Source organism: Microplitis demolitor, chromosome 10 (genome assembly GCF_026212275.2).
Source record: "Microplitis demolitor isolate Queensland-Clemson2020A chromosome 10, iyMicDemo2.1a, whole genome shotgun sequence".
Taxonomy (NCBI): Eukaryota; Metazoa; Arthropoda; class Insecta; order Hymenoptera; family Braconidae; genus Microplitis; species Microplitis demolitor.
The window spans coordinates 96247-117813 of NC_068554.1; the positions used below are offsets into that span (position 1 = coordinate 96247).

At 27.1% G+C, this 21567-nt stretch overlaps 2 protein-coding genes across 2 annotated transcripts; one reads left to right on the top strand and one right to left on the bottom strand.

Moving 5' to 3' along the window:
• Positions 1-8207: 8207 nt before the first annotated feature.
• On the bottom strand, positions 8208-12675 carry LOC103571902 (potassium voltage-gated channel subfamily KQT member 1-like). Its single transcript, XM_053742443.1, has 3 exons — positions 12594-12675; positions 10518-10694; positions 8208-8401 (listed from the first exon to the last, which is right to left on the bottom strand). Exons 1-3 carry the CDS (start codon positions 12673-12675, stop codon positions 8208-8210), a joined length of 453 nt encoding a protein of 150 aa, XP_053598418.1.
• Positions 12676-20306: 7631 nt separating this feature from the next.
• Positions 20307-21359, top strand: LOC103571901 (tetraspanin-9-like). The gene is made up of 5 exons (XM_053742444.1): positions 20307-20501; positions 20589-20771; positions 20832-21002; positions 21066-21155; positions 21228-21359. Exons 1-5 carry the CDS (start codon positions 20307-20309, stop codon positions 21357-21359), a joined length of 771 nt encoding a protein of 256 aa, XP_053598419.1.
• Positions 21360-21567: the final 208 nt, after the last annotated feature.

The window sequence follows — 21567 nt, forward strand, 5'->3', positions numbered from 1 at the left end:
ATAATAAAAAAAGTATGCCCAGCAACGGAATAGATGTATATGGATTATAGATTAAATAGCAGCGTGTGAGCCGCGCGATCTTAACAGGGCGAAAGCCCGCAACCAACTGTGGCTCCAACCTGCCGCGTAGTTCCGCCCTCTACCGCAATATTATATATTGTATACAGCAAGGGGATGATGATGCTGCTGCCAACGGTTTGGGACGCCTGGGGTTATATTGCTACGTCATTATTGTACGTTAACTCGTTACTAACTTTATAAATTTTTTCATTATACTTATCTCAACAATAACAAAAACAACAACAACAACAGTTATTATTATTATTATAATTATTATAGTAACAGAACTGCTAATAGGTATAAAAAAAATTCAAAGAGACATTTCACAGAGAATTTTCAGTGATCAATGATAAAATGCCTCAGGTATTTTTTTTAGTCGCTGTTGAGAGAGAGAAAAAAAAAACAACCACCTTTTCATTTTAGACTCTTATCAGCTTTCTTTTTTAATCTCACATAAACTCAACTCTTTCATTTTTTTTTCATTTTTTCCACAATTTATTTTTCCGTTTTCTTTTATCGTGGTTTAAATTACTAATTTAAGATGCTGTTATTTTAAAAAAATACCGAGAATATTTACGTAATTTACAGAGTCAAAAAATATTATTTTTCGATTTAATTATCAAATTATGTAATCTTTTATAGCGATATATAAATAATTAAACTAGAGACGTATTATTTGTATACTTTGAGTGAAATTCAGAGTAGATGAGAACGAAGACGAGGACGGGGAGAGGGGGGTGGGGGTCGACCTGGAAGCTTTTTTACTCGACTGCGTTTTTAAAGCACTCTTACACTTTTATACTTGAATTCTTTTCTAGGGGGTGTATGCTTTAAAACTATCATCTCGTTCAGGCGAAAAAAAATAAAAATAAAAAATATCCGAGTTATCCTTATTCTGTTATTCAGTCAACGGCTGTATGCATCCAAATATTTTTCCAACTAACTATTCAGTCAGACAGCAGCAGCAGAAATACGAATATTATATTAAAACCAAGAAATAATAAAAAATTTTGTTGTATGTGTGGTTTTTTTTGTGTTTTTTCTCTTTGTTATAATAATATAAGTGTACCAGATAGCAATGAAAAAATGAAAAAATCTGTTTATAGCTTTATATTGTACATATTCTACTACATTGGCATAAAATACTATAGATGCATTTATGAACAATGCTACTGAGTTTTCCCCTTTATACGAAAAGACTTACTCTTCAATCCGTTCCACATTTCCCAGTTCCCGCTATAAACTTAACTTTATAGAAAAAAAAACTAAAACTATTATTTACTTATTAACGTACAAATCACTGTACTATTTTAAATAATATTCCCAATTAAAACTAATTAAACTTGTGTGTGATAAAAAATTTTAACAAAATTTGTGTTAGTCATTTGGGGAAAATAGAGAAAGAAAAATAAAAAAAAAAAAAAATAACAATGAATAATTTTATTAAAATTGCTGATTATATAAAGATTCGTACTTGTCAACAACAAGATAACAATCGAACTACAAGAGTTATGTAATTTCACACGCTCGTGCTATATAAACTTACGAATGTAAGCGCACGAGATTCAGGCATCTTGATTCAAACTTTTTTTTTTTTTACCGTTAAATTTAAAACTTCCTTAATGACCAAAAAAATGTATCTTAATCTTAAACTTATCAAATTTTAATTTCATTACTCATCTTATTTATTTTATTTTTTTTTTTTTTAGTTATTGGTAATAAAATAAAATCTTTAGGAACTCTTCAAACAAGATTGTAAGTCAAAGTTATTTTCAGGTAAACTCAAGTACTCGAACACTCGATCAACTTACTTAGAGTCGTTAAAAAACTTTTCGTTCTATAGATAAAACTATGTATATATATATATACTCATATCCGCGATGGTATGTTTTGACGCTCTTGCCCAGTTATTCATGTCTTTTTTTTTTCTTCTTCTTTTAACATGCCTGTAAAGTCGAACATGATAACTAGCTTTCAACATGATTCACAGTGTCTTTACATAGATTTTTTACATCTTTTTTTTTTTTTTTTTTATTATATATGTTACACGTAGTTGAGTTTACATGAAAAACATTTAAAAATAACAGTTTTAAAAAACCGTAAGTGTATACTTAAAAATTTGGCATAATAAAAGCTTACAAAACAAAACAAAACAATTTTTGTTATTTTATTTAAATTTAAATTAAAATTGTATGTAAAAAACATGCAGACGAGTGGACATATTAACTAATCATAGAAAAATATGAATATATGTAATATTTTTTAAGTAAAGAATTTTAAAATATGCATAAGAGTTTAAAGTTTATTTATGAATAAAAAAAATAAAAAAATAATAACAATAATGAATGAATGACACGTGGATAAAAGATTTTAAGCGTAAACGTATAATTTTCCAGTTAATAGGAAAGTGTTAGCTCCCTTCAGTAGCACGTGCAATGTCTCGCCGCAATAAAGTCTGGAAGGGTCAGGAAGTTTGTGTCGCTAAATGCTAAATACCTAACGACATTCTAGTTCCCCTTTTCTCCTGCCCCTTCCGCGTCTATTTATAGAGCTAGTCGGTCGATGGCGCATGGCAAAGAGCACGACGTTTTATCCATCGTTGCTTGCGTCAATTTCATTTTTATATTTAGGGGTTATACCAACAAGATTTTGGCTTGATTAATTTTCATCCTTTTTCGTACCCTCACTATATATTCTAACAAACTCTATAAAGATATTTATTATATTAAATCATCAGCCATAATACATTTGAAAACCTTAAAAACACATAGACATAAATTTAATTTATTTTTACTAATATGTAAATTAATTAAATTCACTGTTTATTTTTTTATAAGAAAAATAATAGTAAAATTTTAATTATAAAATTATATAATAAAAATAATCTTTTCCGGTCGATATAACTCAATGAGATACTCAGCAGTGTGTTATAGAGGAGGGGATATCAAAGCCCGACAATTATCGATGTCTGACCGAGTGTACCTTTTTCTACTTGAATTGACAAAAAGAATCTTTACGATTGTTGATGCTCAAATCTCGGTGTCTTAAACATAAAAAAAATAAAAAAATAAAATCATTGTTTCACCTCACGTATCACCAGACTTTAAGGTTTGAGCAAACTACAAATATATTTATATCGACTTATACAACAATTTATTATTATTTATATTATTTTTATTCGGTTACTCAACTCAGACATTTATGCTCTATATTTTAAAAGATTAAAGAGATAAAAAAATCTCAAGTGTGAAATTGTTTGACAATTGATCTGTAAATTGATTCGAGATTTTTATACTTCGGTTAATGAATTATCTGAAGAGCTTAATATTTTTGTTGGGCTTAAAAAGTTTGTATTTATTTAAACGTAAAATAATTATTATTAAAACTAAAACTCGTAAATCGAGTGGAAAAAAAAAAATATTTCACGCGGAAGATTATTTTAAAAAATATTTTTTATTATTTTATTAACCACGAATTTGCATATTCCACAATACGATTGTGAGCTTTGTTGAAACATTAAAATAGATAGATGTGATGTAGATTGATGATGTGAGTGTTAGTCAAAAAAATAAAAATAAAAGCATAATACAGGGTATAGAATAGTATAGGAGTGTAGGTATATTTGTGCCAAGTCAACCTTATTTTTTTCGCTATTTTATAATTTAAAGTCTGGTTAGCGTGACAGGTGATATCTAAGCGGAAGAGAATAAGACTAACGGTTATCTTTAAATCTTTTCCATAGACCACAGTCAGTTACTCAGTTTCCATGGCCCTGACCGCTTTGCATGCTCAATTCGTATGCATATTTTATTAGTTACTTAATGACGATAGATTTACAAGGATTATATTATTTGTTATTCGACATTGACACTAATGAACATCGATTTATTTATTTTATTTTTTACAAACGTTTATTTCTTTTTGTTAAGTAGCTATTATCTGTTGTTTTTAAGCCAAGTGCTGCAGCAAGTGCCCGAGCAGAAAAATACTTGAGAGTGTATCTTTAAAAAAAAAAAAAAAAAAAAAAAAAAAGCTGACCTTGTTGAAAAATAATAATAATTTTTTATTGTTTTTTGTACTCGAGACTTTTGGCTCGTTAACTTATAGACTTAAATATATTATATTTACAATCATTTGAAATAAAAATTTATTGTCTTTAAATAATATTGATTATTATTTATCGATATAATTATTGTCGTTGTTGACAATAAAATTTTTTAGGTTAGACAAACTTTAAAGATAGACAAGTGTTTTTAAAAGTGTGCATTAAGAGTATATATTTTGACATGTCAATCAAAAAATAGCTAAAAGATAAAAAAATTATTAAACTTGTTGATTATTTTTTTTTAAATTTAACAAATAGGGTATAACCGCAATTAAAAAAAAAAAATTATTCAATATCAGTACCAAACGATCATGACAAATATTTATATTAAGTAAATATCAAGTTAAAAGTCATTGACCTCCAGACAACCTGACGTGCTTCTTTTTGGTGTGTGAAAATGTCAAATGCGTAACCTACATTTAGGACAGGTGTTTAGTTAGAAAAAAAAAAAAAAAAGTGAATTGAATAGTAAGGGCTTATAAAGCATCAATATCATGTGAAACATATTATTACGATTGATATATATTTTTATGTATATAAAAAGAAAAAAAAAAAAGAAGCAATATACATATATATGACTAATATAGTACAGTTAAATAATCGATATACGGTGGCGGATCGATATTTATCAGCAAGGCCGTTTTACGACCCTTGTACATTATTAATATGATATGGACGCATTTGTGAAAATGGACAAATACTCAACTACTATATGATAAACGTTTATGACAGACACAGCATAAACACGAGCAATGCAAATTATCTGTCACGATTACTCTGTCCACTATCTATTTGATAATAAAATTATTTTTTTTTTTAAATAAACAAAAATGTATATTATAAATGTGTACATAATACATATCACATATGTAATATTATGAATTAAGGCTCATGAAAGTATATAAATTTTAAGATATTAAATCTCATATAGCTTTTTTCACTGACCAACACAACAACATTTCTGGCAAGATGGAGAAGCAAATAGCTTGTTATTGTTAAAAGATATATCTCACATTGAAAGATTTTATATAGTAGAGGCACTTAATAACAATTTACGGAATACAGTAGCTAGGTAATAGTAAATTGTCTCTCATAAAACAACCCATCTTATGTTTTACTATTCTAATTTCAATTAACTCTTTATTATTTTTTCTTAATTCTTATATAAAAACGTTAATTGATTAATTATATTAACAAATTGTAAAACTATATATATTTTTCAAGGATTGAAAATGGTTATAAACTGTGACTACTCGTATTTTAAACATATAAATTATATTTGAATATCACAATGTCCTGATGCTACGAAAATAAAAATAAAAAAATATCAAAAGCAAATTGAAATAATTTATAAGAAATCACTGTAACCGTCAGTTTCAATTACCGGTGAATAAAAATTTAAATTATATTTTTATTATTATTAATTTTAATTTAAACATGATATTGGAAAATTTTAACAAAAAATCAGAGTGAAACGAAATAACATACTTTTATTATTATAAAATATTTTTAACGTTTAATTGAGGTAAAAATTCATTTTACTCTAACTTTTTTTTTTATTTTCATCAAATATGTGGTTTTATAATTTATAAAATTCAGTTTTCACGTTAAAATATATTTTACACTCGGTATTAATTTATATAAAATCACTTGCTTTAGTATTTTAGTTATTAATAAATAATTTATAAATTAAAAAATCTATTTTATGTTAATCTAAGATCTTTGTCGAGTTTTTTGCCCGTTCTACACAATCGTCCTTGAACTTTTCTACAGCCATTAATCGAACTCTCCATTACAAGCTACAAGTCGGATGATATAAACCTGTGAGGGAAAGAAGAAGAAAAAAAAAAAAAAAAAAAAAAAAAGACAGTCGAGGATAAACTCTGTACTGAGAATTTGCTAAATGATACTGCCAATAGGTTGACGTGATAAAATATTTAAATTACTTAAATAATTAATCACGCAATATGTGCATGCGGAACTCATACACGATATTCGTATATATGTTTACGTGTTATATATATATCATATATCTTTTTACAAGAAAATATGTACGTTTATTATTTTATGTGCAATAACTTTTTTCTCTTACATAAAATAGTGTCGATGGACAAATGGCACACTGCCAGTTTATTTAAATATAGAACTGAGTAAAAAATAATAATAGAAAAAAAAAAAAAAAAAAAATTTTATAATGCATCCAATGTCAAAACTTTAGCATTTATTTTTCTTTGTGCTTTTTGTGTTCCATTATCGACACGGGATTGTATACATTTTATTCAACATTACGTATAGTCGTGTGATCTAATAAAGTTTAACTATTTTTAGAACTTGTTTCTCGTCGTTTTAATATATTTTATTTTACTATTATGATATTTAAATAATTTATTAATTAAATGATGTTATTTATTTAAGTAATAAATAACTTTGTTATGTGAGTTTATTAAAATTATTGATAATAAAATAATAAGTCATTATAAGAAAATATAATTTTACTCAACTACTGGATAAATTTTTTCGTTATATAAATTAGATTATTGATAAAAATTTTAATTTACATTAATCTTACTTAGTCATCGTGACTTTGTACTTTTTTATTTTACAATATATGGGCTATCGAAAAGCTATTTTATTTATTTATTCACTTTGACTTTTCAGAACTTTCGACCATAAATTTTTATATCAAATAAATAATCATTATTTATTTATTTATTTTTTTTTTTTTTTTCATCATGTAAATTATAAATGATTAACGAAAAAATAATAACGTATTTAAAATAGTTTTTTATAGAAACTATTAGAAAATAAAGTAAAAACTAATAATGTAATAGTAAAATCGTGGAAGGATAATAAGTAGTAACAGTAGGCGTATAGGCTGCCATCTGTTTGCTTAATAACAAGACTATACTCAGGTGAGTGCATTCTCTTTCACACTGTGTTATTGTCTTGATTATTGACATATCAATGGGTATAACAGTACTGTAGACTTGAGACTGTAGGTAAATTAGCTTTAATTAAAATAAACCGTACTTATATATTTTTTATAATAAATATTTTTTCTGTATTCTGTATTTTTTATATAAATTACTACTGATAACGATATTTATATGTATTTAAAGATCATATAAATTAAATATTACTGAGATAAGAAATTTTCAATAAATTTTTTTCAGGTCAGTATGATATAGTGAGATGGTATCTGATTTGACGACATATATGTTTACAGTCGTTAACGTTTATATCGCGTGAATTAAATTATTTATTTATTTATTTATTTATTTATCAACAATAACATTAATAATAATTTTCAACGTTATCTAAAAACGTTAACAACTTAAATATTGATCGAAAACTATAAATATGTATACCATAGAAGAGGATAGAAAATGCATAACTAAACGTAAATTTATATGTATATGTATGTATATAGTAAAGTATGAAGTATATAAAGGCAATATTCCAGTACATAGCAATATAATTCAACGAAAATTTCAATTGTGCGAGTTGAATTTGGTGAATATTTTCATGTCTGCAATATCCGAGGTAGTTTCACCATACAATTCGAAACTCAATCGTCGTTTGAATAAAAGCTACCGCGACCTAGTAGACGAATACAGAAAAATAGCTGCTACAGACCCACCAATAATAATAATAATAATAATAATAATTATAACAACAATAGTGGTTGTAGTTAAATGGTAGGCAAGGTGAAGAGTGGAGAAAAGAACCAAGTTTCTTCAAGTATAAGGTGAAGAAAAAGACAAAAGTCCATAATAAGACGTTTATATACATAAATACTATGAGCGCATTATACACAAAACAATAAGTGGTTTCACAATCCAAGCAACCACTACCACCACAACCACAGCTAAAATAACTAAAATACACCTACTAAAGTATTCTCATAAATCTTAAACACCAGAGTGGTTAAAAAAAAAATAAATTTTTAAATAATTTAGATTGGTTATTTAAAGTTTAATACATTATATTATATTTATTTATTAGTATATTAAAATTTTTTTTAATTTTTAAATAAATAAACTTACACAGAAAAGTGGTAGAGGAAGCACTTCCAGCCAGTAGGTCGTTCCAGGAAATTGTAAACTTGACCTTGAAAAGTCGCCTTGCCTGCTCGCCGATGTTCTTTTACGTGATATCGGCCCTCCCACGTGTTACGATCGCCCTCAGTGGAAACACCTCCCGGAACATTACTAAGCAGCAGCCGTGGATCTACACCTGATAACAAAATATCAAAACCATTAATTCAACACAGTTATTTATATTTATATTGTTATTATTTTTTTAATAATTATATTTTAGTTTTATAAAGTAAAATCTTGCTTTGTAGATTACGTCAAAAAAAATAAATAAATTTCTTGATAAATTAGTCAATTTTTAGGGGAAAATAAAATAGTTAATATATATATATATATATAGCAAATGATATAGATCAAAGCTGGGTATAAGATGGGTATATATTACAGATTCTAGCATTAATGATCAAAAGTAATATGAGACTGTGGAGAAAATACTAAATGATCTCAACAGGGGATTACCTCTAAAAAATATCAAATATCACACCATCAATACCACTAGATACCTTGTTATATATAAATATACCTCGAGTGCCTTTTCTTCTCCAAGAATATTTGTTAGCATTAACACCCTGATGATCATTTAATTTTTTTTCACCATCCCATGAAGTGATGCTTTGATCGCGAATAAAATAATTTTTTTTTTTACTATTATTATAATTATTATTGTTATTATTGTCGCTAGGACTGTCAACGATAAATATTTCGGGCGGCTGTACAGTTGAAGAATTGTACCGACGACAGTTTTTCATTGATCCCATTACGGGATCAGAATCACGTCGTTTTCACTCGACTACTCGTTCACGGTCATATTTTTAAATATATATCTATATATATAAATTATTTTTAATTCAATACTACTACCAAAACCTCAAAATTACACCAATAAAAAAAAAATATATGTATACTATAAATAAATACCATATTTACAATCATGTTTCAACAACTTGATAGTTTATTAATTATCGAATCGAATCGATATCGTATTTAAATTCAATTAAAAAATAACCCGGGTTTATTTTCCCCGGGGACAAGCTCTTGTTTTCGTTTAATTTTAAAATATACACACTGACGCACCCAACAATTATTATTATTATTATTATTATTATTATTCATTTATTAACTTTATTTGAATACAAACTTAAGTAATAAATATTTAATCGTTAATAAATATTGAAACTTTTTGATACTCTGCAGGTATAATAATTGAGTAAAGTAACATTTGACAGTTTGTTATAATGAAGAAATGTCAAAATCATATGCTCAACATATTCGTTCAATCTAATGACACGGCACAACTGGGACTGAAGGTTTCAAGACCTGCACTAACTATGTGGAAATAACTCAAAGCTTTTGCTAATAAGATTATTGAATCTGTATGCAGCGTGGGTTTCATAAATTATATTCATTTAAACTATAAAAAAATACGTTATAATGATGTATTATTCCACAGATTTTTTTTTTTTTATAATAATCTCAAGTAAGTAACTTTTCTTACTCATCTCAGATATCAGAGTGCTCGTTAAGTTGAAAAAAATTTTTTTTACCGTTAATGAATAAAATAGTATGTCATCTTTATTAATATAAATTAAATTTTTGAATTTATTACTCCAATTTATGTTTTATTATTAAAAATTTATAACTATTGTTGTGAAATTTTATTTTCTGTTCATTTGAAACGATTATTATATTGATTGTATAACAGGTTATGACGTCGAAGAGATTTATGACAAGATTTTATTAGTGTTTTCATTGGTTTATAATAGTATCTAGTTTTACAGTGGGGGATGTCACACAGGCATGAGAAACAGATATTCAAGTTTAAGCAGTAACGTTTGTAATATTATGCGGCAAACTCATTTTTACAGTGTTTACTAGTTTATATCAGTCATCAGCTATCCGGTGTTTTGTTTATTCCTTAATATTGATCAACTCAAATAGAAAATAAAAAAAAAATAAAAAAATAAAAAGTCTTTGTGTGATGTTGTTTATTTATAGTTTAAAATAAAAATGTATTTTGTTTATACGAAATACGCAATTAAAATGCTTTTACGAAAAATTCTTTGTGACTATTTTAACGTAATGTATCTTTAAAACTTCTCTTTCATAATAATTTTTTTTTTTTTTTCTCGTTAGTGACATTAAAATATTTCACTACAAAAAAGAGTACAGTTCATATGTCATGTTTTATTTCAAAGAATGAAAATACTTTTTTTTTGTAAGCTTAAAATGTTAAAAAAAAATTTTTTTATTTTTACCTCCAGTAAAAGTATCATTGTTGTCAGATTGCAAAGTCGCACTGGTCTCGGACAGCGGTGAAGGGGTTGGCTTCAATTCAGCCATTGATTCCAGCCCGAGAAATTCGCTTCCTCTGCCACTTCCATTTCCGCCACTGCCTACCTGGACGATCGTCACATTCAATGGACCCCGGTTACCTGTTAAAATAAAAATCATTTTTTTTTTAATTTACAAAAAAATAAAATAACACTGGAAATAAAATATAATTGAACGGCAATTAAAAATTTGTCATTTTTGTTTTTTAATTTATCTGAAAATATTTAAAAGTTTAATTGAAAGGCATAAATAATTGACCGAAAAAATAAAAAGTAAAAAGAAAAGAAAAAATCCAAATTCTGGGATTCTCGTTAAATAACACACACGGGTCGGATTATTGCGTGACCTGTATATAGAGAGTTTTGGTGGTTGTATCAATCCCAGAATCGATGCAACTGGTTCGAGGCACCCAACCGAATAATAAAAAATAAATAAATTACTTTAATTTTAGTTTAACATGCTATAATACACTTTCGGTTATGATTCCGGTGGTAGTCCATAACAAAGTAAAGTAAATAAAATAAAATAAATTGTTTTTGTTAATACATTTTTGTATCGCGTACAACAGTAAAATATCATCTTCTATTAATTGTTTAAATGTAAAAAGAAAATTAAAAAAATGTTTATTTAAACGGGTGCTAAAAGTTAGATGATATGGGTCTGAAGAGGAAAAGTCTGTGCGCTTATACGGCGCTTTGCGGTGACTCCTGAAATTACGCATTAAAAGATAGGCGTAGACTCATCTTGACGAGTTCCTAGGTTTTTTTTACATCGTCTGCTATCATGGAGAATAGAAGGGCATAATTTACTGTCATAGTACAGAAATGTAATAATAAAAGAAAATTTATAAAAACATTTTTTTTTTATTTTACTTTTTTTATTAATATTATAGGTAAAATATAATAAAGATAAAGTTTTACTTTTTGAATTGGATTGGGAAAAGTCAATTATTTGGTCGATTTCCAAGTGAATTGTTTCAGGGTTGGTGTAATCATGTCTTTCCGGCTTGCCGATTATTCGCCTGTTATTTAACAGGCCCGCATACAAAGCATATGTTTGTTGTGTTGTGTTGTACATATAAGTGTGCAGCATGTAGTAAATGTGTATGCATAGAGTTAGTGTTTTTGGCTGTAGATATGTTTTAGCTCTCGCCAATGACCCGCACGGGGGTTTAGTTATACAATATACACTTGGTGTGCTATATGAATGTAGGGCAACCCCTGTTGTATTGTTAAACTTCTCAAAGTCTATGAATGAAATATTAAATCGTGTGTGTTATACATAACAACATTCTATGTATATATGTTTTTTTTTTTTTTTTTTTAATATTTCCGATTTTATGCACAGCTTTATATAATAATTGTGTAAATAAAGATTTAAACATTTAAGATAATTAGATAAATGAGGTGTGTAATGATATATGAGATGTTTGTGGTTATCGATTAAAAGCTTTGTTTCATTGTATTATTATTATTATTATTATTATTATTATTATTATAAGCTTGGGAAACCTTTTAAAAAAATTTATCAAAAGAGTATAGTCGGAAAAGCGTCAACTGGATGACTATCAAGCGCACTCGATGAAAATATACAAATACAAATACGTGTGTACTTGTCTGCCGATATATTTATCTATGTGTGTATACTAATAAATTATTGACAAGAGCTCTTTGATTTAGCGGTCAATTTTATGTTATTTATGTACACTCTTGTGATAATATAGATGCTACTTTAATTGCCCATTGAAATATCTACACTGAAGCTAATTATATAGTAATATATTTTTTATTGCACGCCTCAAATGCGAAGGATTTAGGTGAGTTTTACTGTCGAGTAGCCACCGTTTCGCAAAATGCTTGCATAAATCCATCAGTTAATTGTGTACTTTTTTTGTTTTGTTTATATTTTCAATCCAATTAATATAACAGCATATGGTATAGGATAGATATATATTATAACTTGGAAATAAGTTTATTTTTACATAAACAAATATATAATACCTGTTTTGGAGGACGGCGTAAGCAGTCCCTGTACTTCTTCTAGGGGCATCCCGTGTTCGTGATGTCGAGGACGATCTTTCATACCTCCTTCTCCTCGTCGTCGTCGTCGTCCTTTTCGTTCTTGTCTGTCTTGTCTGTCTTGTCGTTTTTTTCGTTGTGATCTTCGTAGTGATAAATAGATTTATCGTAATGTTTTTTGGATTGTAACAATGATAATGTTGATGTTGATGTTGATGTTGATGTTGATGTTGATAATGATGGTGATGTTGACGATTGTTGTAAAGTAGGGTCGTTAAGTGAATTAGGAGTTGAGGGAATGGGGTTGGATAGAGGATCAGGAAGTCGGTCGAGTCCTCAGGGACTCGTTGCGAAGACGGCGGACGGTGATAGAGCGTCATCGCCCCGCCGTCTCCTTTACCACCATGCCCTGGGCAACACGATTTGTTTAAATAATCCACTTGTTTGTTTTTTAAAATTATTTACTTTTTGGTTAAAGTTGTCCTTGATAGTATCTGTAATAATAATTAAAATTATTATTTATCTTTTATAATTAATAGATTATGATATTTCAGAACAAAAAAATAATTATTGTGATATTTATAAAATGTAACGGGTGAGTGCCACAAAGAATAGCGTAAGTTGTAAATCAATATGTCGTGTGTCTGTCTGTCTCTTGGTCAGTGGGTCTAGTTCGATCGACATTATAGTCAGGCATGTTGCATGCTTTATTATATTTGTTATGACTTATGAGTTACAACTTTATGACTCTCTGCATTGACGTTAAATAGCTGTTATCAAATAAATAGATCTATATATCACTTCGAAATCTCTCAATAAAATTATATTGTAACAAGTATTTATGTAGAAATAGAAAAACAATAGCATTTAAAAAATTATCATTCGTTGTATTATTTTTTGACTTACAGTTTATTATTAAATATCCAATTAGTTGACTTAATTACTTTTGTATCAGCTTTCAGATATTTTTAAATATTATAGTGTAATTATTTTATTTTTTTCATAAATGATAAACTTTTGTAATTAATTGTAGTGTTATAGGAATTTATAGAAACAGAAAAAGAAAATTTAATTTATTATAATTTATTTAAATTAAATTCTAGCCACTCCTGTACTTAGGCTAGTTCAAGAGTATCAAATCTCACGTGGAAAAACTAAATAAAAACACACCCTGCAATGTTAATAATGTTAATTTGTTATATATAAATATGTAATTTGTCGTGCATATATATATATATAACATTGATCTCACGCATTTTGAGTTCTCTTTTTATTATTATTTAACCTAAATAATAAATAAATAATATGATCCAGATAAAATATTTGTTAATAGATGTGATGAAAGTAAATATAAAAAATTTATAAAATAATAATTGTTAAAGTAAACAAATTTTCTTTAAAGCATTTTAGTGTGAGAAAGTTTTTAAACTTTAAGTAGTAGTCAGAGGTGCGGTCTTGAGTAGAGGCAACATGACTGAATGAAATTGATATTTATTAATCGATATTTAACTTTGTCCAAGGGCGACAGTAACCTTCTTCATGCATGAGGGCGTAGTCAATATTAATATTTTGTCTGCATTTAACTAACTTTTAATAATATTTTAAAACTTGTTTCCTTAGCTTTACTTTTTTTTCTTCAATTTCATTTTTATTTTTTTATATACATTTAAGTATTTAAAATTGTAAATAAATATTTTCGAGATTTTTATATCCTGAACTTATCAATGCTTAGCGGATTCGAGGAATAACTTTTACACGGAATAATCAATGTAAACTTTATTTATTTATTTTTTTTATTTTTTTATCACTCTTCTGAACTCACATTATTTATTTATTTATTTATTTATTTATTTAGTTAAGTAAATATATAAAAGGCATTTAATTGTTTTGCCTTCCACTTGAAAAATTTAAGTTAATAGAGATTATAAATAAAAAATATGTTACAAGTTATTAATAATGGATAAATATATTGAATATTTATTTTTAGTTGTAAAATAAGTGATCTGTGATAAATATTAAAAATAAATCGACTTAAATATAGAAAAAAAAAAAACTTTGATTTTTTTTTTCATTTATTCTAAATGTTAATAAGTTTAAAATAAATTATTATAACAATTATAATATTTTTTAGGATGTGGTAAAAATTTCTTTTTAAAACGAATATTTCTGCACAGAGTTGAGAAAAGAATGAATAATTAATTGATCGGCTGTGTCTATATAGAGATAAAAATCAGGATATATAATATTAGAGATCAGGTTGGATTTTAACGTAGCGCAGATTTACAAAATTTGCTACTCTCAATTTCGCTAGAATACTCATACATTCCACTGAATTCAATGTTTTCGTACTTTGAAATAAATATCAATTCAAGTGCTATATAAATTACTCGAGCGAGAAATTTTAAGTCAACCTTTACTTCAAAAAAAAAATTTAGATAATAGGTTATTAAATATTGTATTTTTTACTCCAACTATACAATTTTGTGCATATCTTTGGATTTAATGTCATTTAATTCATAGATAATATAATGTGGGTCAAAAAGACTTAAAGCGGATTATAACTTTGTGAATAGGGGAGCCTGGGGCACGAAGGCCCCCCTGGGGCATAAAGGCCCTCTTCAAAAATTAGGTAAATTTTTTTTTTTTTATTTTCCGTCAAAGTATGACCTTCATAATGTTTTTATTATATTTTAAGTCAATATGTGATATGAGGGGCAAAACGGACAACTCGAAAAAAAAATTATAAAGAAAAAATTATTTTTTTTTTATTTTCCGTCAAGTTAATTTTTTCGTGACAATTTTTTTTTTTTAATGGTCTATTTTACCTCATACATCACATACTGGCCTAAAACGTCATAAAAACATTATAAAGGTCATAACTTAACGGGAAATAAAAAAAAAATTTTTGTTGATAATTTTTTGGAGAGGAGGCCTTCGTGCCCCAGAAAAAAAACAAATTTTTTTTTCGATTTTTTGCAAAATTTCTACTTATTCTTTCGATATCGACGGAAAATAAATGAATTTTATGGTTAAAAGCCACAAAAAGAAAAAACCGGCTTAAGGGGGCCTTCGTGCCCCAGGCTCCCCTAAGTACTCCCGCCACATATATCATATATCATATATTATAAATATAATATTCTTATAGTGTAAGAAGGACTGTATCACCCGCAGTTATTACTCGGTTTTTCTGGGTTTCCGTTTATACGTAAATGTATTAAATCATCATCTAGTCCTATCCTAGTCTATATCCATTATCCTAATATTACTTTTGTAGATGCTAAGGCAAACTGACGGAAAAGCTCAGTCTTTAAATTATTAAACCTACCTAGCACTTTCTTGGTAAGCTCAGAAAATTCATTATTAATCTACGTACTTTCAAAATAATAATAATAATAATAATAATATGAGAGGAAAGTATTTCATAAATATATATATAAATTTTATTAGGCCGAGCCGATAATGAGTTTGCATTAAAAAATTGTAATTATAATGTATTATTATTATTATTATTATTATTATTATTATTATTATTATTGTTTTTCTTTTTTTAACTATTAACTATGAAAATGTAACTAGATTAATTTAGAAGATTGTTGAGAAGAGAAAAGTTATAATGAGCTTAGGCGGCGATGTACATCTGTGTGATGTAACTAAACATATCACCGTATTGTTGGAGCGAGAAACTTGATTTGTAACTCACAAAACAATATTCCTGACACTTTGACTAAAGTTATATAATGCTTTTGTGTAGCTTTCACTCACTCACATAAAGTTTAAAGTTTACTTCCGGGGGGTTAACTTGAGAATAGGGCGAAGAAAAAAAAATGCCTAAATCAAGTTTAAAGATGCTTTGTGTAACGAAACTCGATATCTTTAAACATTTCGTTGCATAAAATTTACACTCTAGTTCACTTTAATATCTATATAAATATTTTTTATTGTAGTTTTTTTATTTAGATGTTGAAAAATTTCATGTTCCTGTCTCTTATTATTTTTTTAATGATTAAAAATAATTGATACTATTTGTCAACAATAACATCCATTATTAAATAATCTAATAATAATAATAATAATAATAATAATAAATAAAATAATTACAGTAGTGTTGTATATAATGTTAAGGTATACATGGGAGTATTATAACAATAAAGCCGTCACGTAAATGTATATGAAGCTCGCGTACAGTTGTCGACTATACTCGTCCATGTCACGCAGTTCAAAGTAGGACAGCTTACCCTCGACTTTTGTAAAAATTAACTTATAATGCGTGGACGCATTCATTATTTAGTTTTTATTTCTTTTTTTTTTTCTTAATATTATTGTATAAATATTTGAGATTAATGTAGATTAAAATTTCAATTTTAATTATATTTATTAATTATTCAATTTCAGTATCATTTAATCATTTTCATTTTTTAAGTACTGCCTTAAGGCTTCTACAATTATTTTTAATATAAATTACTGTGATTAAAACTTATTAATTAATTAATTTTAATTTTCATAATAAAAAAAAAAAATAAAAAAAGTATATAAAATATTAAAATTTAATGTTTAAAAAATTGAATAAGAGTTATTTGGCATTAAATTTAATAGTTACTAAGTATAACCATATAATTAGCAAATATTTTCATTGCAATCAAAATGATATACTCGACTGTCGATATCAAGGGCTTTACAACCATATCTAATCGATATATCATCGTTCTAAATTTAACTATACATACATAAATTACTCTATTTTACGTAATTTAAAACATCAATTTGCATTATCATTAATCATTATTAACTCTTATTAATCAAGAGAAGAAAAAAATAAAATAAAAAAATATGTACAATGAACTCGCGTTTCTTTTATTCTTTCTCAAAGTTGACATGATGTCAAAAGCTCATTGTCTATTCAAAGCAATGAAAAGTAATGTCGGTTATGATTAATGTTATTCTTTGACTATTATGTATCAATTGCACGAAAAAATAAAAAGAGAAAAACAAACAAAAAAAAAAAAAAAAAAAAAAAAAAAAAAAAAAAATGGAAAATGGAAAATGTAATATTACCTGTTGCAGTTTCAGCATGAATGGTCGTTAAAACAATTATTTTCTCGGAATAAATTGTTTAGCTTTGATAATTATTCAAATAGCCACAAACTGCACCTATATTATAAATCACAAATCACAGTAACTAAAATATACCAGCATCTAGAACAATCCAATCAATAAATAATTAATAATAATAATAATAACAATAACAATAATAATAGTAATAATTTTCACTTTACACGTACTTGATATTTCGTAAATCCTTTGATTAATGCGTGAATACGCACGTGTTGTTAAGTATTTATGATTGAGAATATCCCACGTGCTCTTGAATATTATTATTATTTAGTGATAAATAAAAAATCGGCGTTTGTATTTGATCAACTACATGGTGTTGTCAAAGAAAACAAAGTGTAACTAGCCCGATGGTGAACTATTTTGGTAGTTTGGTGGTTGTTCTTAACAATAATGTGGCCGGAGATCCTGCGGCGGACGAGCGGTCGCCTCGACAGGAGAAACACACGCGAGTATAACCCAGTGCGCACCCCCGATGCGCCTACTCGAGTATAATCATAGCAGACTACTGGTTTCGAAACTTTCGAAGCTTTTGAAGCAGCAACCTGGTGCTCGTGCCACCCCTGCGTGTACTCGTTTGCTTTACCACCGCCGCCTTGCCGCCTTGCCACCCGTCGATGTCGGTGCTGCCACCCCTGCCATCCCTGCCATCCTTGCCACCCACCAACTGCACTAACCTTTCTAACCCATATCCTATCTCGCTCCTGGTTAACTAACTGACTAGTTGACTGGTTAACTGGCTGACTGGCTGACTGACTTATTTTAACTATTACTATATAATAATGCTAATGCATCACATTTATCCTGCATTTGTGTTTATCATTTTGACACTCTCGTTTTATTTTTTTCTTTGTTACTATACACCACCTGGTACATTAACTATTGCTTACTATTATTATTATTATTATTATTATTATTATTATTTTTCACTCAGATTTGCGTGTTGCGTCATAAACTTTCGTGCTATATAGTACATCGAGGTATGGGAGGAGTTGCAAAGAAATAACTTTTAAATAACTTTTAGATGACGTCATCCTTGTTACTATATATATCCATCACAATGTAGTGTTGTATCGCACGTTGACACTACTACTTAAAGTTCCGGGTTATTTTCACTCGGAATACAATTTTAATCTCAAATGTCAACATATTAGTCTTATAAAAGATTATCTTTAGTTGTTTTTTTTCTTTTCTTTCTTAAATAATGTAATAATTTGTAAAAATAGAAATAAATATTTTTGGTTGGAAATTTAATCGGGAAAAATCTAAAGATCATGTAAGATAATAATAATAATAATAATAATAATAATAATAATAATAATAATAATAATAATAATAATAATAATAATAATAATAATAATAGATTGACCTTATTATTTGTTAAATTAAAATTTAATTTTTTTTTGTTGTGGTAAAAATAAAACTGGTGATTTTTTTTGTTCAAATAAGTTACAATAACTTGAAGATCTTTAGATAACTAAAACATTGGTGAACGTCCTAGAAAACATATTATTTATTTTGTGGTACTATTGTTATTATTATTATTATCATCACTGTCGTCATTCAGTGTAATCGATCAGTGGCGCCAAAATTACATCTATAACTTATGAGCTAATCAGTCTTTTGTTCCGATGAAATTTTTTTTTTTGTATTTTTTATTGTTTGTTATCAAAGCACACGGTAGTAATGACTTTGTCAATATACTTTATTCAGTAGACAAGGTCAATGTGTGTGAATACCATCAGATCGATCACTAGTTTATTTTATTTATTTTCTCTTTGTTAATCGTTTAGTTATTTTATTTACGATTGAATGGTTTTGCCAGTCGATATTAATTATTGTTTTACTTGAGTCAATTCACAATTAAATAGTTTGATTTTTACGATTATTTTATCCGATAGCTTTCACTGTTAAATACTATGACATGTTACTTTGGATAAAAGCTTTCAACCTATCATATTTCTATTACAAATATACATTTTTTTTTATTTTTTTATTTTTATACTAAAAGAAAAAATGAAGAATAATTATTTACAATTAATGTGAAATATATTGGGTATTTACTGGACACACGGCTTGTTGTTCTTATCTTCTGACAATTATTATTATCAATTTATTTGTTCTACTTTATCAACACCAATACCAGCAGTAACAGGAGTAAAATTTATGAATAATCGCTGTCATCGCCTGCAGATGTAATGGAAATCTGTATTATCGATACATGTGTATTATCGAGATCTGTGTCTTAAATCATAGATATCATATTCCCGCCCGAGGTATATGATATCTACTCTATTTGATACACATGCGCAATCAGATATTTAATTATTATAATAGTTTTATAACATTTTTCTTTTTCAAATTTTAATTTTTTTTACTGGCAAAATTAAAAATTTTTAAGATAAAAAAAAAAAAAAATGCAAGCAATGCCAATCAGTTACGTTGCCAATGTCTGCAAACTTCGTTGTATTAATTCTTTTTTTTTTTTTTTTATTTATCAGTTTAAATTTAATTTTATAAACAAATATATATATATATATATATATATATATATATATATATACTTGGTTTTAATTTATAAGAGGTATGAAGCGAAGTGAAAAACCAACGGATGACGAAGATGAGACAGAAATTGATGAGGAAGTTACCGAAAGTGAAAAATCTGGTATTTCAAATAAAAAGCCACACTTTCTTGGTATCCCGATTTATAAATTATCTTACAAGCGGTTACCCAGAAAATGTCTAAGAGTTTCATTCTTTACAATCAACGCTGCCGTATTTGTAAGAATTTTTAAAATTATTTATTCAACCTCTCGATTCTCTCGATTGTATTTTTATGAAATAATTAATTTAAATAAAATAATAAAGCTGGCAGGAATATCTGCAGTCGTAATATCAATGTGGATGTTAGCCGACAGTAAATTAATGTTACGTCTGACAGCTCAAAAATTATTTGTTACCATTCTTCTCATCATCGGAATAGTTTTCGCAATTTTAGCTTTCATTGGAATTCTCGCATTCGCAAAAAAAAAAAAAAATTTTATAACGATCGTAAGTGTCAATTACTAATCATATATAATTAGATTAAATATTTGTTTGATCTATATTTAGTATATTGCCTGTCATTCATTGTCGCTCTGCATAATTTTTTTCTGTTCTGTAATGAGCGCCTCGTTCTTTGAACGCATAACTTGGAAAATACGCCAAGACATGAACACTACGTTAATTAAATACCATTCACTGGATTGGGTCACTGAAGCGTGGGATAACACTCAGCAATATGTGAATAATTCAATTGACTGATCCCATTTAATTAATTTATCATTTAAATAAATTTTATTTCAGCTTAAATGTTGCGGAATTAAATCTTACAAAGACTGGGGAGAATATTTAATGGAAATACCTCAAAGTTGCTGTTCAAAATTAATAGATCAAGTAATTCATTTTTTTTTTTTTAATGGAATTACTAATGATATATATCTATATGGGTATTTTTTTTTCTATTAGTGTCTTCATATGTCTCCAGACGTAGCTTATAAATCTGGATGCTTAAAAAATTCTTACCTGATGTTAAAATCATACGTTGATACGGTGACAGTTGCGATACTCTTACTTTCTTTCACTACAGTAATTATTTAAAACTATTGAATTTATTTATCGAAGGTATTTTTCTACATGGATTATTGAAAAATTTAAATTAAAAATTTTTGACCGTTCTGTTGAATGAAAGAAGACAATTTTTTTTTTTTTTTTTTTTTTGATTTTTGACAATCGTAAAAAAAAAGTTGATTAAATACATAGAAAAATACCTCGTAGAAAAAATCAAATTATTAAAAATAAAATAATA

Excerpts from the sequence above, each read along its gene's own strand:
- LOC103571902 (XM_053742443.1), bottom strand. The coding sequence starts at position 12,675 with ATGAAAGATCGTCCTCGACATCACGAACACGGGATGCCCCTAGAAGAA. Across the intron at positions 10,695-12,593 it reads TACGCCGTCCTCCAAAACAG|GTAACCGGGGTCCATTGAAT; the intron begins GTATTATATATT and ends TTATTTTAACAG. Across the intron at positions 8,402-10,517 it reads CAATGATACTTTTACTGGAG|GTGTAGATCCACGGCTGCTG; the intron begins GTAAAAATAAAA and ends TTTTGTTATCAG.
- LOC103571901 (XM_053742444.1), top strand. The coding sequence starts at position 20,307 with ATGAAGCGAAGTGAAAAACCAACGGATGACGAAGATGAGACAGAAATT. Across the intron at positions 20,502-20,588 it reads CAATCAACGCTGCCGTATTT|CTGGCAGGAATATCTGCAGT; the intron begins GTAAGAATTTTT and ends AAAATAATAAAG. Across the intron at positions 21,003-21,065 it reads GGGATAACACTCAGCAATAT|CTTAAATGTTGCGGAATTAA; the intron begins GTGAATAATTCA and ends ATTTTATTTCAG.